This window comes from Astatotilapia calliptera, chromosome 14 (genome assembly GCF_900246225.1).
Source record: "Astatotilapia calliptera chromosome 14, fAstCal1.2, whole genome shotgun sequence".
In the NCBI taxonomy this organism is placed as follows: Eukaryota; Metazoa; Chordata; class Actinopteri; order Cichliformes; family Cichlidae; genus Astatotilapia; species Astatotilapia calliptera.
Window position 1 is genome coordinate 25,706,219 of NC_039315.1, and position 19,690 is coordinate 25,725,908.

At 40.7% G+C, this 19,690-nt stretch overlaps 1 protein-coding gene across 2 annotated transcripts; it reads right to left on the reverse strand.

The window, feature by feature from the left end:
- Positions 1–12,879: 12,879 nt before the first annotated feature.
- Positions 12,880–19,459, reverse strand: slitrk3a (SLIT and NTRK-like family, member 3a). 2 transcript variants are annotated; one of them, XM_026193451.1, is made up of 4 exons: positions 19,361–19,459; positions 18,992–19,053; positions 18,650–18,737; positions 12,880–16,782 (listed from the first exon to the last, which is right to left on the reverse strand). In XM_026193451.1, the coding sequence occupies exon 4, from the start codon at positions 16,722–16,724 to the stop codon at positions 14,010–14,012; it is 2,715 nt and encodes a 904-aa protein (XP_026049236.1). In that variant the 5' UTR covers positions 16,725–16,782; positions 18,650–18,737; positions 18,992–19,053; positions 19,361–19,459; the 3' UTR covers positions 12,880–14,009. The 2 variants fall into 2 exon arrangements, with proteins under 2 accessions (XP_026049236.1, XP_026049235.1); XM_026193450.1 differs by lacking the exon at positions 18,992–19,053.
- Between the last annotated feature and the right edge of the window lie 231 nt (positions 19,460–19,690).

Below are 19,690 nucleotides of genomic sequence, written 5' to 3' on the forward strand. Positions count from 1 at the left end.
CAAGCGGGATATGTTGGCTTCATTTTTGCACAATGGGAGGAGGCGGTGTTGCGTCGTCCATCTTTTATACAGTCATTGAGGTCACCACAGTGCATCATCTGCTTCCACTGTGTTCTATCCACAGCATCCACTTCTGTCACACCAACTCTTTTCATGTCCTCCTTCACTACATTCATGAATTTTCTCTGTGGGTTTCTTCTTTTCCATCTTCAACATGTTTTCTCCAATATGTCCACTATGCTTCTACTCATTCTAATCCTGTCCCTCTTGGTCACTCCATACAAAAATCTTCAAATCTGCCACCTGCAGCTTCACCTTCTGCCTTTGTGTCATTGCCACAGTCTCCAAACCCCCACCTTCTTGCAAACCTTCCATTTAAACCTCGCTTCTATTCTTCTGTCATAAATCACCTGTGACACTCGTCTCCACCTGCTCCACTTTGACCTAAACTCTCTTCTTCACTTCTCTTGTGCACCTTTGCTTTGGATGGTTTACCCCAGCTAACTTCACTATCTCTATTGTCTATCTCTGTTGTTACCAAATGACATGTTGGTTAAATGTCAGTTTTTAAAAAAGCACACACTTTTTCCTCCATGACATTCCAATCATTTCTTTTTTCCAATCAAATTAGGATATTCATTTAAACCTTAATTATCTTTTGCTCTCTCAGTCTTTTTCTCTCGTCAGGCTGGCTGTTGGGCCGTATGTGCAGCAACAACGATGTCCTCGTTGCTATGGAAACGTGAGAGGGTGAACTTTTGTCAGATGCCAAGAGCTTGCTCCAACAGAAAGTGTTGGTTGTGTGTGCATGTGTCTGTGTGTCTTAATGTACGTGCACACTTGCACATGGTGTCACCATGAGTATGTGTGAAAGAAAACAGTGTGCTTATCTTTGAAGAAGACTGCAAATCCCCCTTCGGTCTGTCACTCTCACTCCTCCAGCAGCGTGACTCTCTTTCTTTCTCAGCCACACTTTCCGTAGCTTCGATTATCTTTCATTCAGATACACCCTTGCCACATGCTTTCACCCTCCCTGAAGTTGACATAAAGAGACTTTACGTTCTCATCACCTCTTCTGCTCTCAACTCCTCTCCTGCCGGTGTCTTCCTGTTTCCTTCCATGAAAGTAAAACAAGAAAACTTGCTGTGTGCTTTCCTGTATTTCTGTAACTACACTCCCGCCTTGCATTGTTCCATGATATGCAGATTCTCTCAAAGTACAGACTGCATTGATCTTTTCTGTCCTCCCTCTCATTCACCCCATGTCTCCCTCTATCCATTATCCTCCCTTCATTCAACTCTATCCCCCTCCTTCTTTTCTAATGACCTCTTTGCTGATTCAGAGACAATGAAGAGTTATGGCATATCTATATAGCTGTAATGATAATTAGCTGAAAAAAACTATTAGACTACTGAAAGATAAACAGCATAAGTACAGCACAGCAGCTGGTGACAAAAAATGTTCCTCTCAAAGTGTCTCGTCATGCAGCTTCTGCAGCATTTTGAGAAAGATTCAGGGGTGAGATCTGTGATTCAGAAGTGTGTGTGCGTGTGTGTGTGTGTGTGTCCTAAATTAGGTGAATGACTTGTTGTTGCTGTGTGGATCTGCCTGCCAACACAAAGGCCCTCTCTTCGACTTCAGTTAATCAGTATGCAGCTCCTCTCCACATCACTGTCCTTGTGTTGTAAAAACATACACACACACACTCTGACACACACATAGATGCAAATAAACGCACACTTCATTGGAATTTTGTTCCTGACTTCACCATTGTCCTTGTGGTATAAATATCACATATACAACAAAGAACACAGAAGCTGAACTGAGTCCAAAGTCCTGAATGCCCGTGTGTATATATGTGGATGTTTTCACATTCGCACAAACTTACTCCAGCTCCTCTCTCACACACACATGCATCCATACCAAAGATATCCTTGTGAGAAACCATGATATTCAAGAACGCACACACACACACAAACACACACCCACACACACACATGCAAACACACACACACACACTGGGGTGATAAATAAAGCAGTGCGAGCTCAGCAGCAGCCCTTTGCCATGTCAGGCTTTACTGATGTGTCGACCAATCCAGGGGAGTGATTCAATCAGGTCTGCAAAGCAACAGCCTAAACTCAGATCTACAATGTGAACACACAGGAAAACACACAAACACAGAGATCAACACAAACACAGACACAAAGTTATGAGAAAGTACATTTTTTTCCATCTTTTTCTCAAAATTAGTTTTCTGTTTCTCTTGTTGTTACTATTTTTTAAAAAAGAATCTTGTTCAAATGACTGAACTATTTCTTTTCACTTTTGGCTACACTTTTAAAAGCTAGTTATTGTGACAACACATGAATAGATGACATGTAACTCTTTCACAATGACATTAAAAAAAACAGTGAAGTAAAGCTAATTAAGCAGGGTTAGCACAGAATATAAATAGGAGAGGACAATAGTGGTAAAGGTAAAGATTACAAAACACCCTTCTCAATTTTAAATGTCTTTTGAGAACTCAATCATAAATTTAGCTCTCTCAAGTGTGTGCTGTCAGACAAATGAGTGAAACTCATCCTACACTGTGATAGTCACCTTTAAGATCCCACATACATTTTTAAGCGAAATCTGGGCAAACAAAACAAAACAAAAAAACAGCAAACAGCTTCACCTGCTTACCTATAGATAGTCGCATTTCATGAGTGTTTCACGTGTATTTTGAACAACCAAAACAGGAACAAGATGCTGAGGATGTCAAAGTATAAACCCATGAACACAACATTCTCAGGAATGTAAAACAATACGCTCTGACTCTAATGTCATATGTGTGTGTGTGTGTGTGTGTGTGTGTGTGTGTGTTTCTGTCTTAACGTGGAAGATACAAGTGCAATACATTTGCAAGTCATTCTCAGTCCTTTATATCCTACTGAGACCCACTGAGGCCCACTGAGGCATAATAGTTCCCTCTGACATACATAGATAACCAACAGCTCCTGGCCACAATCTCGGTGTCAGTCCACTTCAAGCTCTTAAAGACCCTGGATCTGTGTACTCATGCATACTTGAGCATTCATTCACCCATTTAAGAGTTCAAAATGCAGAAAATAAAGATGGTATATCCATGTCCTCTTGTTTCTCTCTAAACTCAACAATTGAACAATATGTGATCAGTCTGGGTGTTGTGTTACAACACAGACAGAGTCATGATAGTAAAGTGAAGGTAAGAGCTTGTATAAGACATTAAGGGAAGTATATGACATTAAAGCGCTGTTTTATCTCTTAGACACAAAGCACAGTTTAGGTATCCATGACTGTAATCAATAGTTTTCTGCTCTGAGTTTTGGCTCACCATAGATAAGCGTAACATAAAAGCACTATCAACAGCTCTCTGCCATTTCATGTAAACGTGTGCTCTGCTGAGACTACTACACTTCCATCTCATGCATTAAATTATATGTGTCAAAGGGTTAATTGTGCAAGGCAGGGTGCTCTTGGATTAAATTAAAGGTGAAAAGCATTTCTTTAAGGAAAAGCGCTATAATGTGATTAGTGTAATCACATTTAAATTAAGCTAGATAGATATCGCCTGGCTGGCACTTCATATTGCAAATGGGTGGTATATAATACAACGATAATACAATGGCTTGAAGCTATACGCATTTTAGGAGAAAATAGGATTAATACAGATAAGCCACAACATTAAAACCAGCTGCCAGGACACGGCTGAACCACTGGATCTCAGAAACAGGACCTATGTGGGGGTGTTCTGCAGTATCAGGATTGCATGGGCTTTTTGTTTACGGCCAAAGATTCTGCCACTGGCTTGTGTTTGGTTTGCAACAGTGTCGTGGTGGGTGGGCCACCACGACCGTCACAATTGAAAATTCCCCAACACAACATTGGATTTGTAAAGTGATGATCAGCACTGTTTTCTTAATCATAATGCTGCCATTGTTGTGAGTAATTATTTTTGTTCTGTTCAGTGAGTAAATATATTAGAAGTTATGTTTCCCACAGGTTAGCAGCAGTCATCTCACCTATAAAACAATAATCTGATACAGAAAGACAAAGAAGGGTGGGGCAGAAGCTTGTTGGGGTCAAAGTATTAGCATCTGATAGAAGTGACATAAAGTATGAGGCCCTCAAAGGGAGATGAAAAGAAAAAGAAAAACAGGTGAAGGGGAGAAAGAGGGCGGCCACCTCACCACCTTTTTCTTTCTGTCTTTTAGAAGCACACACATACACAAATGCACACCATGTCTTTCCTTCTCTCTGTCTCTTACATCAACCTGCCTGTCAACCCTACCGACCCAAACGATCCATCAAATGCTGCTTCTGCTGCTCCAAGAGATGGAGGGAAGGATAAGGATGTGAGAGAGGACGAAGAGACTCTGGTCAGAAAGAGGGAGTCCACTTTCAAAGCTACTTCTGAGATACAAGAAGACAATGGACTGGCTGACCAAAAGAAGGGGCCTGAGGCCACTGAGGAACTGACAAATGTTTATATGTCCATCCCTGTTTTTCATTATTTTTGGTATAACCGCACCTCCTGTTCCCCTTTGCCTAACTACTAATTTGCCTCCATTTCTTTTCACTTTCAGAAAACTGATGCAAGCAAAAATGCTAAATGCTCCAATTAAATGAAGCAGCAATCTTTCTCTGCAAATCCCAAGTGATGTCTCTCTCGCTCTCTCTCGTTTTGTTTTTTTCAAAACAAAATAATTTGGTGTAATGACCAGTGAAAATTGTGATAAATTACCCTAGCTTTTGCCTTCCGTGCAAGTTCAGATTGCATTGATAAAATATACAGCCTTACATTTTACAGTTCAACCTCTTCATTTACATGTCCATCTGCTCAACTCTTCTCTTCGCCGTTCACTCATTCTTGAAGCCAAGAAGCTCCAAAAATTACTCAGAGTAGTTAAGCATGCATATACATTGGACACTGGGAAATACTGTATACTCTTTACAGTACCCCCCTCCCCATCTCCCCTTTCATCCTTTAGTATGGTGTCGATAATTTCACTTGTCTGCAGTGTCTACATTGTTTATCTCCCTTCTTCTCTTCTCTCCTCCTCCTTCCATCTCATCACTCTTTCCTCTTTTCCCCTGGTTTCTTATCACACCCTGCCCTCTCATCTCCAGGCAGGAAAGGAGAGGGAAAACAGACCAGGGTGGAAGAAGAGATAGTGGGAAGAAGAGTGACAGCAGCTTACAGGGAATTGGATGGGGGCTTTTTTCCTGTGTATGTGTGTTTTTTTTTTATCTGACTATCCAACTGTCTCTTTCTCTCTCACACACACACACACACACACACACACACACACACACACACACACACACACACACACACACACACGTAATCCAAGGGTCTTTTCTGTCGAGTTCTGTATGTCTAAGGGTCCTCGGCTTCTCTAACACACACACACACACAGACATGCGCACACACAATGGATACCTTGAATGCGCACCTGCCTATATACAACTGTTCACATAAAACCTGCAGGGAAACACAGGAATGTACACTGACAAAAAATATCTGTAAAAACGCACGCTCTACATTTGTAAGCAAAGGAACATGCAGCCCATGCAAGCATACTGCCTTTGTCCTACCTGTTACTGTGAATCAGCATTCTGCCTGAATTATAGGGCTGCATTATGGATTCTCTCCACAACCCACACAATCTCTAGACATTGCTCAAAGAAACACACACACACACACACACACACACACACACACACACACACACACACACACACACACACACACACACACACACACACACACACCAGCAACACACCAGCAACACACCAGCAACACACAGCAGCAGCAGAAACCTCACCAAGAGTCATCTGTGATGCCTTTAAATGAAAAAAAAAAAATCGCTTACCTTCAAGTTCACCCTGTTGGTGTGACTCTATTTACACCACCACAGAAATGATACAATCACTTAACAGTGACCATACGAAACACAAGCTCTCCTGAGTTCACACTTGTAGGCTTCTCCATAAATTCCAAAGATGATATTGCGGGGGGTGGGGAGGGGGTACACTACTCTTATAACCTATTGAAGTGTATCGAAGTGTGTTTGTGAGGGTGCGCTGATCCTCTCAAACCGCCAGGCCTTAATTAAGCTAACTCCTCCATTGTTCAGATGACACTAACAACACAAGCAATCCCTGCACATTAGGCAAAACTCTCCACAAACCCCTCTCTCTCTCTGCTGTAGTAGTTTTTACAGAGCACTTTAACAAGCATAACAGCTCCACATCATTACACACACTCACACACACATAATATATGAGTATCATTATGCTCACTAACCAAGCAGAAATGTTTGACTAACATTAGATCAGTGGGGAACACACCAGTTTTCTTCACTGGTAAGTCAAATGAACCCCCCACCCTGACAAGCCCACCCTATCAACACATACACACGCCCACATTAATAAATAAAATAAAAATATCTGCAGCTCTACCGGGGCTCTAAAACACAACCTGTAACACAGTAACTTAACTACCATTAGGCTTCTTAAGACATTACGACATTAGCAGTAGACGCAAATGAACAACGTGCTGTGCCTCATGGGGGAAACATAACAGATACCAGATATTCCAGTGAAAGATCAAAACACACATGTTATTTATTCCCTCTATGCCAGCCTGTTAGGCATACCTCTGCCCTTTCTGTCTTCTGCCATATGTCCTACATCACTCTTTTCCCCCTATTACTGCTCACTTGCCTCCTCCTCCACCACTTGCCCTCTCTCTGTACAATTGCCATAGCCTCAGACTAATGGAAGTAAGCAAGCCAATTGAACAGTCCAAGCCAACAACATACACACAAACACACACACACACAAATAAGCTATAAATTCTATTCATATGTATAAAAGCAATATTCATGTAGAATAATTACATTTGAATGTATACATCAATTGACCTCGTAAATTCAGGTTTGCTCGACGGTAACCCTGGAAAAAACATAAATCATTTATATCACATGCAAATCTAATTTGCTTTACTCTGCAGTACATATTTAAAGCATTAGTGTGGGATGTTCCATCCATAGTCACACAACTTGAGCAGCCAGCAAGTGCACCATAATCTGTACTGTGAAAAAAGCAGATAGAGAAAGACCCGACCCTCTCCCTTCATCTCTACTTCCCCTCTTTTTTCTTCCATTTCTCGCTTCTTCTTCAGTCATCATCTCTGCTTCCCTCTAACTTCTTTTGCTCCTCATTCACAATTGCAATGTCACTCAAATAAGCACGGTATGCTGGCACAGAGGTCGGCATTGCACCATTCAAGGCTGGGTGTACTGGCAGAAATTAAACACATGCTTTGATGCTTTTATCTTTAAATCAGCAGCTACATTTCGCTTTCACTAAATCTCTGAATGCCAAACATCTCTAAATCTGCATCAGCAATCAACCCCCTGAAGGCAGCTTTTACATTATGCACTTAAACAACCAGGCACATCAGCTAAACAAGCAACCAGCGGGTGACCTTGGCCAACTAAACTATTCATGATCTGAGTGGAGCAGCTGAATGTCAAACCACTACACAGAAGCACAAGAGAAACTAGTCTCCCTTATATTGAACTTAATTTCTCTCTAAAAAAAAGTATAAATAGTCGATGAAAGAATTCCATTTAAAGTTCCAATAACATCATGGAATCATATGTACCTTTTTTTTGTTGTCTGCAACATCAAGAAACACAGCAGCCCAGCAGAGAGTCATGTATTTGATGTCCAAAATAAACTACTCAGGTTGCAGGCTCTCATTTCAAGCATTGTTGCCTATTTTGTTGGGTCACTTGTAAACCCCTAAAATGCAATGCACCTGGCTAGCACTGTATAGACAGAAACACTCAGTAATCTAGCCTCATCCCTGGAGATTACTAGAAAACGTATTTCCACCATGTCAGACAAAGAAAAGCAACTCTACAACTGAACTCATTTTATATTGGTCAAATATTGCCCATCCAAGACATACAGACAACCATCAAGGTCGGTAGGTAAACCGTTTGCTGTTTGTGTAGATATGTACTAAATAACACATACATGGATGGGTAGCTGTACCAGGGGGCAGAAGGGTAGAATATTAGATGGAAAAACAAACAGGTTGAAAGTGAGGCAGAGGAAAATGAAAACCATGTGAAATCAGGACTCATGGGAGGAAACAGATGAGTGACTTTGTGCAAATGTCATCTCATTAGAAGGAGGAGGGAAAGAGGGAGCAGAATAACGAGAAGGCAACTGCAGCAGTCCATAGTAAATTTACTCCACGCTAAAGCACAAAGTAGGCCCCACACTGCGGAACAGAGAGAGAGAGATGGACTGTTCAGAACACCAGCCAGGGACACCATGCTCCATATTTTATTTTATGAAATTATGCCTCTTGTCCTCCCCTCCTCTTTTCTGAAAAAAAAAGAGACAACGACACAGATTTGTTAATCTTTCTTACATACAATAGCTAAAACTGTGGCACACTGCTGAGCAGCGCAAATGACTGCAACTTTTCCCAAACTTGCAGTATTTTCAGAAAGGAGAGTGGGCCATGGTCTCAGGGGACCTGAAATTCACTAGCAAACAATACGAATGCAGAGCTTTAGAGCAAAGGCAGCAGCAGAACTTGCAGAGGGTTGAGATTCACCTTCTCTCCCTCACTCTCACTGTACAATTTTCTGCACCCCTTTCTTCTCTCTTTCTCCCCCACCTCTCACTTTCTCTCCAACATACTGGGTCAGCTGAGCTCCTGCACTGCAGCATAGATGAGTGATGTGTTAAAGGGTTTTTCATGATCTCAGTAGTAAGCAAACTATAGCTTTTTTTTTTTTTTTTTGGGGGGGGGGGGGGGGGGGGGGGGCTTTTCATTATGCTTTTAAATTCTCTTTTTATGAAAAGGACAATCTTAAACCTTATATTAATTATATTAATGCTTATATTAATTTGCAGAGGCACTGAAAATCATCACAAAGTTGTTGTGATGAAATGTTTCTATGCAGATGAAAATGTAGTCTTCTAGGACAATAATGTCCACATCCACAAGGCACAAGAGGTCATCAGTGAGTATGAAAATGATATGCTACTTGCTTTGCAATCACCAGAGCTCCACCCATTTGAACGCTTATGGGAGATTTTGGGCTCATATATTAGAGAACATGCTTCGTTACAGACATCAAAGCTCTAAATGAGGGCATAAATATTTAAAGGTTCTATTCCTACACAGAACAGATTTATTTTAAATCAGTTAAGCTCATCACTATTGAATGAAATGTGCTTATATCATGTAAAAGAAAAGTCTTTCTGTTCACAGATGCTAGTGCTATGGCCAAACCTACAGCAGATTTAAATTTAGCACTTTCATGACACCACAAAGACAACCAGAAGTTAGTTGAGTCATCAGCATTATCACAGAAAACTTAGATAAGCTCTGAGAAACAAAATAAATATAGAAAGGCTAGAGAGAGCGTTACCCAAGTCTCCCACCACACACCAACACACACATGCATAAAAAGTAGAACGTGCCTTTGTATACAGCACCTGCAATGGACTGCAACTTCAGCACCATGGTCAGAGACAGATTGGCTTTTTCAGCAAACTGGAGATAATTCTCTGTTTCCCAAATGGAGAAAGCATATCACGCATTACACACACACACACACACACACACACACACACACACACACACACACACACACACACACACACACACACACACACACACACACACACACACACACACACACAAATGCAAAATATACATGGTCACAACCCTTGCTTCCTAACACGCTGTCTCTGTACTTTATACTCTTTCATTTCAGGCTCTTCAAGGCTGACTGTGTGTCTTTCTATCTATCTTCCATCATCCTATCATTATGTCCTCTGCCTTCTCCTCTGGCAAACTATACCACCTATAACACCATACCTAACACCATTTGAGATCAAATAAAAGTCTGCATGTCACAGTCACTTTTGGGTTACTGATTCCATACAACATAAAGATTTTCCACTTACATTTACATCAAATGCTTGGAATAAACTCAGTAGTTTGGAGAGCCCACAAAAGCTTATCTAATAAACTTGTGGTATAGCTTAAATGAGTTCATATGAAACAGCACGGCCATGGTCAAGGATTAAATCAGTCAATTAAAATAGAATTATCTGTTATTTGTGTTCGTTTGCTTGCATTTGCCTATATTATATTATACTTCATACATTTTTGTGATAACTGCATGATGAAAAAAGGCAGTCAGTCTAAAATTACCAGTAAACTACCAATCAGTTTTCATCAATAGCCTGATAAAATTAAGGTGGAAACAAACAAAAGCTCTTGCAATATCAGCACAGATCTTCTCCTTCAATATGATTTCGAATTTGTTTAAATAATTAGATGGAAGTCTTCAGAATTTTCAGTGATCCCAATACCCAATGGAGCCAAAGCCCAGAATCACAATGAAGCATTTAGGCAGGCAGTAAAACATAAGTAGAGAAAAGAATCCATAAAACAGAGATACGGTAACACAGTGAAAGCAAAGAACAAACCAAAACAGCACCAAAAAACCCCACATTAGCCTTGCTGGTGTAGAAACCTTGAGAGAAGGAATAGGTTAACTCAAATGCCAATTTCAACATCAATAGGTAAAAGCAATTTTCCACATGGAAAAGAAACATGCATCAATCCTGTTCTCCTATTGGTCGCCTTTATCTAGCATTCCACTAAAGTATGAAATCACTTGGAGATATTAGCGCAGGATAACAAGAGGATTTATTGGGATAAAACCACTCAGCATGAGATAATGGGACAAAGCCCAGCACTCATTTGTGAAATACTATGGTGGGTGGGTTAGGATAAAAGGTAGCCAAGATACTGGGGTAAAGCAAAATTATTAGTGATCCCATTTTTTTTATGAATCATTAAAAAAGAAATGATGGTGTGACTTGCGAGTCGACAATGTAATGCATTATATTTTTAATCAAATTGAGTGCACACTAAAAATGCTGATCATATATTTTGACCTTAGGGTCAGTCAGATAAAGGAAGCTTTTATGTGTGTTGCTATATATATATATATATATATATATATATATATATATATATATATATATATATATATATATATATATATATATATATATATACGTGTGTGTGTGTGTGTGTGTGTGTGTAGTTGCATTTGTGCATAAATGTATCTGCATATGTGTGTAAGTGATACAATTTAAAGCAAGAGCAAATTTCATCAGGGAGCAGTGAAAAGCTTTCTGAAGCAGAAAACAAAGACCCTTGACTTTATGCAACCATGCGTCTACAGGCTTTATGTGAGTGTGGCTTCTACACATTTGAGCAATAATTATTTGAAAATAAACAATGAATACAACACAATGTAAAATGTTACATACTATGCGAGTTTATAGACCAGATCACTGATATTGGAGATGACTGTTTGACTAGCTAAGGGCATTCTTATTTAACAGGAAAATATCAGGTGTGCTACTTTTCTTTCACTTAATGTAGGCTGACACATATGAACCAACTCTCACCATTCCTACAAAACCCAGTACATATCATCCCCATTTTCAAAACAATGTAAACACGGCTTCCTTCCATAGATGATCACAAATGTATCAAAAACACAGAACTTCTTCTTTTAATAATTAGAATTTCACAAGATCCTATGACAGCATCTGTTCTATTGCATCTTCACCCAAATGTAGCAGGTTCAACCATATATTTCTTAATTTTTCTTTTTTGTCTGCCATGGGCCCAGAAATGAATGAGGCTTAAACATGGACATTTGAATTATTACAAAACATTAAATTAATCAAACGTTGAGTCCTGTGGAGCAGAATAATGGAGGTTAATTTACCTTAAACCATTTATTAGTTGTCAACAACAAATAAATATATATGTATATGTGCATGTGCATGTGCACACACACGCACATGTTTGTGGAGCAAAAGGGCAACAAATGTGAAAAAAATTAAGCGGTTATGAAACTGAAGTTAATCAAATTTATGTCACTGCATTTTATTCACATTTCTTTGTTTTATATATATATATATATATATATATATATATATATATATATATATACTTTAAAAATAATTCATATGACCATTCATCTGAATATGAGATTGTATGACCTTTTAGGATGAACAATTTGTGCATCACCTCATAACTGCATCAAATCTAATAAATGCCCAACTGAATCTGAACACCTTTTTATCGCCCTCCAGTGGAGCGAATCCACACTGCTACTGTGGAGGGAGTCACAGAAATTAGATGTGCAAATTCAAAGAGCATCTTCCAATCACGTTTTCATTCACCCTCTCAATTACTCTTTATTAGCCTACATCAGCAATACCCGTTTAGATAATGACAATCGCAGCATGCCTCACTGATTTGGTATCAACTGCTATATCCACTTCAAACCCCGCAGCATTCACGTGACGTGTTGTGGCATTGCACTTGATTTTTGCTCCAGGTATTATCCAACTGAGACCAGCAATGTAGAGGTGAAAAAAACGGTACACTAAGACATTCAGCAGGTAAAGACCATAGGGAATACTATGAATAGACATAAAAATTTTTAGGAAAAATAAATAAATCTGGTTATCTTACCAACACTTAACTTAAAACGTATATAAATTTAGTACTAATCTGAAAAATATCACTAAGCTGAACTTAGTTTAAATGTTTTTTCCCGCTACATTCTTGTCTAGCACACTGTTATTCTGACTCTAGCAGCATTTTCTCATGATGGCTGACCAGAGCTTCATCATGCCTTTTTGTAACAGGACACCCAATATAGTCCCTGTCAGTAGTGCTCCACACACACGTCCCTGCCCAATTCAGCCTTTCATCATTTGATTGAAGAGTTTGTTTTTATTAAGAAGGCTATACCAGACGCATAATCACTATACACTGATTTAACATTACCTTTACAATTAAATTCTTCACTGAAATTACAGAATAAATATATGCACATTTTTCTTCAAATCTTTGTGAGAGAGAAAACATTAAAAGTGCCTCCTACAAAGCCGTTAGTGGGTGGCGATGGGGAATCCAGAAGTAATGGAGGGGTGGGGTGGGGGGTTGGGGAGAAGGGGGAGAAGGGTTGGGTCTTAACAAAGTGTGTGGAAATATCCAGAAAACCTTCGGCATTGTCTTATAGTAATATTCACAAATGTTTTTGCCATCCGTGCGTCGGCGCATCCTTTTTACGAGAAGCACCCTGATATAGACAGAAGTCCTCATTAATAGTAATAACCATATTAATAAGATATAAAAATTAAATAGAACACTGAACTGTAAATGCGTTGCAGTATCTCTGTTCATAATGTCATTGGATAGTTCTGAGAAAATCCTCTCACTTCCTGCACCGAAGCAAGTGCATGCAGCAAACTGCAGTTCATTTTAATATATATATGTATATATATTCTTTTTTTCTCTCTTTTGATCATTTCCTACAAACTTAATGTGCACGGCCTCCGGGTGTTTGTACATCCTAGTCAGGGGAAAAAGAGAGAAAGAAAAACCCCAAAATCAGGGAGACGTCCAGCTCCCGTGCGTCTTCAGTGAATCTGGTACAGCATCGTGTAATTCCATAAAAATGGATTTTAGTGACAGATGTAGGATGGTTTGTATGTTTTATTCCCCAGTGCCCCTCTTGTTTCTCTTTTCCTCTCTCGTGGACTTATTGAGATATTTATATATTATAAAAATAACGGCTGTTGACATTGCTGGCTACTCTGAAAAAAAGGCACTTAATTGAATTATCTGAGAATGGCCTCTCCTCCAAAGTGATTTGGGGGGGAAACATTGTGACTGTAATATAATATTTTATTTTATATCATGCTGCATTTTCAAGTTGGTTTTTTTATGCTTGTTTTGTTTCATTTTTTTAACATGGATTTTGGGTGAGTTTGTTTTGAGGGTGGCAAAGTGAATAAGTTGACGTTGTGTCTTTTTTTTTTTGTCCATGGGCTAGAGATGTTAAAACCGATAAGACTTTTCCAAGACTTCGAGGTAATCCGGCTTGGTTTGAAGTTTGGCCCTCAACTCAAGGTAATCACTTTGGGACGGGTCGGGGTAGCAACCTTTTCCCGCTGTGAAAAGCAACGTCTCCTTTAGCCGTGCATCCTGCTGCAAATCAGGGTACTGCATGCCTGGTGGGTGTGCATGCGCCACATGCATGTCCTTTAATTTGGGTACTGTCCCATACAAACAGTCTACAAAACCAACAGTAGGTGTGGGCCTCTGACTGTCAATCACTGTTGGGCAGAGCCCTCCATTCTCATGAAATCCTGCCATGTCAGCCGTGGTGTGGTTGGCTGTAACAATGGTGTTGAGCTGAGAGTTGGAGACAGCCAGGGTCCACTCTCTCTCTTTCTCTAATAAGGTTCTGTAGTTACTGTTGCTACTGCTCCCATTGTCTTTCTTCTCAGAAAACTGTGCTCTCTCCTCCTCTGCTATCTCCCCTTCTCTAGGTTTATAAATGGGGTTGTTACACATCTGAGTCACAGGATGAGGGATGTAATCATAGACGTGGCCATGAGCATGTGTGTGACTAGCATGGGTGTGTGTGTGCATACTCTGCGTAGGTTTCTCTGGTGTGCCAGTGTTCCCGGAACTGCTTTGCCTTGGTGGGTCCTCAAAAATTCTGCATTGCATTTGGATCCCTGTCAGATCTACCTCAGAACGTTTCCGGAAGGGCAACTTTTTCCGGCGACGAAGAACAAAAGCAAAAAGCCCAGCGGCCACAAACACAGCAGATATGAAGAGGATTAATAGGCTAAGGATGAGGACAGACAGTGGGACAGCACCTCTCCCACCTGCCACCCCCATGTCAGAGCTCCCTGTGGTGAAGTCATTCCCACCAGGCAGAGCTGGGGATGGGCCTGAAGAATATTTAAGCTCGGGACAGATGACTTCAACCTCAAGTGAACGCAGATCCTTCCCAAAAGCAAACTCTGGTGTCTTACAGATGACATCTCCAACTACAATAACAGAGGAGAGCTTTTCCAACCACTGTTTGAGGGGAATGATATCACAGGAGCAGTCCCAGGGGTTCTGATGGAGATCAATCTGGACAATCGAGGTCAGATGCTCCAGTACACCATGCACGGGCAAGGAAAGGAAGTAATTGTTGCGGAGGTTGAGACGTGCAAGGTTGGTTCCAGCAAAGGCATCAGTGGGGAGGGAACGCAACAAGTTGTCATTGAGAAAAACCAGCTGGAGATTTGGCATCAGGGAAAAGGAATGAGGCTGTATTTCACGAATGACATTATACTCAAAGTAAAGATAACTCAACATATGAAGCCCCCGAAACATCCCAGGGGTGAGTCTCTCAATGTCATTCCCATTCAAATATAAACTTTTCAAGTTCGGTAGGTTGATAAAGGCGCCTTCCTGGACATAAGATATCCGATTGTTACCTAAATGCAGTAAATCCAAACTTGAGAAGTTCCAGAAATCAGAACGATAGATCTTCTGTATTAGGTTTCCACTGAGATACAATTTCTTGGCATTGAGGGGCCGTGGAAGAAGCTCTGAGATGTTATGAAAGCTTTTCTCTTTACAGTTTACCGTTAGCCCCAGGTCATTGATATGAAGATTGCAAATACATCCAGCAGGGCAAATTATTGGAATAGGGGGCCTTGTTTGATAACCTGCAATTGGGGGCTGGTTGATGCCTGGGTAGATGCTACGAGGAGTTGGGGGGTTCTTTGTGGGTCGAGGTCGTTTGGTGGGTTTTACAACTCTTTCCTTGTATTCCACAGAAGAGGCTGTGTTGTGAAAGGAGGAGAGCATTGAGGAAGGTTTAGTAGGCCATGTGTTCTCATTGTTGAATGGAATCCTGGGAATTCCCAGCTTGGCCTCTATCTCTGCATCCGAGAGCAAAGGACAGAGCTCACTGCGTTTGATTTCCCTTAAGTCTTTCCCATGTAAGTGGAAAGGATATTCACATGTGATTTCACCCACTAAAGCTGTGTAGGGAATTCTCTCCAGCCATGTTTTTAACTGGACAATTTCACAGACACAGTTCCAGGGGTTCTCCTCTAGCTGGATTTCCATTAAGCTCCTCCCAATATACTCCAGTGTGCCCTTGTATGGCAATGTCTTTAGTCTGTTTCCTCTCAAGTCCAGATGTGTGAGTGACACAGACCTAAAAAGATAATTTGGGAGCACAGGAATCAGATTGTCATTTAATATAAGTACTCTCAATTTGTGAAGGTGTCTGAATGCACCACTTTCAATCCTTTTGATAACATTGTAATCTGCCTGGAGATACTCTAAACTATCCAAGCCCAGGAAAGTGTCATTCCGGAAAACTTCTAGTTTGTTTTCATGCAGGAACAGCCGTTTGAGTATTCCTAAGCCATTGAACGCTCCGGCGTGAATATCTTGCAAGGCGTTGTTGCCCAGATTAATGGATATGGCATTGTTAAGGTGGAGGAAGCTGTTAAAGTAAAGCTTCCTCATGGAGTTTCTCTGCAGGTTGAGCTTGAAGGGCCGGCTCCATATCTGGGAGATCTGGCTGATATTTGTAAATCCTTTATTGTCACAGTGGACGTGGAAGATGCCCTCTTTGACCTCACAGTAGCAGGGCTCGAAGCAGGGCTCGTCGATCTCCTCCGAGTCCTCCAGTAGTGGGATCGGCGTGGTCCATCCTAAGGCTATGGTGCTCAGCAAGGTAACCCACAGCATCCTTGCTGACACCAAAGGGATGAAGTCTTGGCTCCAGGGACAGAGCCACTTCACAACACTGCAACAGAAAACAGAGAAGGAGCGGAGGAAGGGCGGGGGTGGGGGAGGGAAGCGGGTGTCGTAATTACACATACAGGTACACGCATGCCCTCAACCAAGAAATGTTTGTGTCAAAAAAGACAGGCAGATGGGATAGAGAGAAGAGAGGAGAGAAGAGGAGGTCACATTAGTTTCAGTAGAATGCAAGGCAAATCTTGAAAATAATACCAATGAATTAGAAAATCATGGAACCCTACTTTCAATTTTGCAATATTGAAGAGTATTTAAAAAATATGTGTGAGGCATCTTTGTAGGGCTAATATGCTGCACAAACAAATCTCTACATTAAGACAGTTAACTTTACCAAATAGGATGGAAAAAGTCATTTGTTATGGAGCAAATATGCTGGTAAGCACGCAGAAAATCACCTGAGATATTTTTATCACATTGAATAAAGAAGGTAACCACAGCAGGGTGAGGTTAGTGGTGAGTATAAGTTGCCCCTTCGCAGTATTTATTGCATAACAGGGACATCAATCCCTCTTTCAATAAACTAGAGTCCAGAAAAGCTTGGTGGAAATGGGAGCAGGTGCTTTGAAGGTCTAACGCTGGATGAAGACGGGATAAGGTGCCCGCTTGGTATCCACAGTGGGGCTAAATACGGATTATTGTGACGCTTTCTTATTTTTTTTCTCCTTAAAATTAAATATCAGCACAATTAAATATCACTATTATGACTCAAGCAAATGTGACAGAAGAAATATATACGCCTGAAAAATACGTAAACAACGCCACTACAGCTTCACTGTCAAATGTAAAAACGTCAGTAACGTGTTGAAATAGGTAAAATAGTTTCGTTAATCCGATCTGCAGAAAACGAGAAATTACAGCCCTTTGCCTGGGGTTAATTCCCTGTATAACTGAAACATTAGTGTCTATTCCAGCGTAGTTAAACCTGTATTTTTTTTCCTAAAATGCCCTCAATTGAACTTTTTTTTCAGCTACTGAAAACATTTGAAGACTGGATGTGAATCGGAAAAAGTAAAGCGAAATAACGCAGTGGCCGAATCTGCTGCTCCGAGAAGCTAAGATGTAAGGCGGTATCTTCGTGGATCCAACCGTCATATGATTAATAAGATCATATATATATATATATATATATATATATATATATATATATATATATATATATATATTGTAAAATGTCCAGTTGCAAAACAAAAAAAATGTTTTGTTATATAAAAATAATAGAGCCAGTCATCTAAAAGGAATAATAAAAAAAAACTTATCAAAGATTCTTCCAAATCTTTACGGTAATAGGGATAAAGTATCTCCATCCTTCTCCCTTCGAACACACACACACACACACACACACACACACACACACACACACACACACACACACACACACACACAGAGAACGTCTTGTCTTAATGCTGTGACTTTTCATACATGCACGCACAGCGCTCTCCGTTCAAACGAAGGCATTAAAAAATCCAGGGAGATGCCCTACGACTGTCTGTGGGAGTGAAGACGCTGTCCGTGGTGCTGAAATCAAAAGCCCAGCGACAAGGGTAAAAAAACGAAAGAAAAAAAAGACGGAAAACATGTTTTGTAATCCCCAAAAATGATGTGACGGAAAAAAGTAGGGAAAAAATCCTTCATGCAATTCCCTCGTTGAAAAAATCACTGTTTTCATTCCCAACTCTGTGCATAATCCTCCACGATTTATCGTTTCAACTTCCGTAGTGGGGATCAAAAAAGCGCCGATGCGATGCCAAAAAGGTAGTAATAAAATTTAAAGAAAATTTTAAAAAATATATATGTATATACTAAACGCCGTTTTATATTCCCTTGGGGTGTATCAGATCGTTTAACATACGTACTTAGTTTAGTAGGATTCCAACTTCACATATCCTCCTGCAGTGTGTCCTGTTGTTGCCCGGTGCGTCCCGCTTAGCGTCCGATGTCCGGCTGTGAGGACGAGAAAGAGAAATGGGGGGGGGGGGTGTGACCGAGGCGTAAGAAAGGAACAGGAGGAAACACACAGAGAGAGAGAGGAGGGCATTGAGGATGGAAAGAGGAAGAGATGCGCATGTAAATGAGCCGGGGATGAGTTAAAAGTACTGCTTATCTTGCGTGGTAATTCCAGTACAACCTGGAAAAAGATTAAACTTGAATTTAAATCATACTAAGTTATGGTGAAATTATTATACTGCACAACTTACAGTCCAAAAAAAATAGAGAATATGCCCTCTTCGCGCGCGCGCGCACACATACGAAACCGTTGCTGTCAAGACAGAGCAGAGAGCAGAGCGCTTATTGAAATACATGCCAAGCATAATGCAGTAGGCTTTCGTCGTGACATTGGCAGGAAATTTCCGAATAAAGAACGAACGGCCACTGATCAGTTAACTAGATGCCGGTGATCCGTTATCCTCGATATATGAAGAACGCTTGTTGTCCCATTTTGAAGTCTGTGGCTATGCAGACACCGATAAGCACGGCAACACACACACACACACATTCATGCACACATCTGCGTAAGGCTCCCCATATGATGCACATGCACATGGAAACAGCCTATAACCACTCACCAATTGCAAAGCATCGGGGAAAGACCACTAGTTTGAATCTTGTTAGATCTCCTTCTCCCCTCCTCTCCTTTTCCCTCTCTCTCTATCTCTCGCCCTCTCTTCTTCTTCTTCTTCTTCTTCTTCTTCTCTCTCGATCTCTCAGTGGCTGAGGCAAAAGAGAGAAGAAATGAAGACGTGATAGGAATGCGATCTCTGCCACTCTCACTCTCCGGTTACTCTGACTCTCTTCCCTTCTTTCTCCTCTACATTTTTTCCCTCTCAAAGCAGTTTGCTTAAAATGCAAGTCCTCGGCTTGTGTCCGTCCACTTCCCCTTCCACCACTTTACCCCC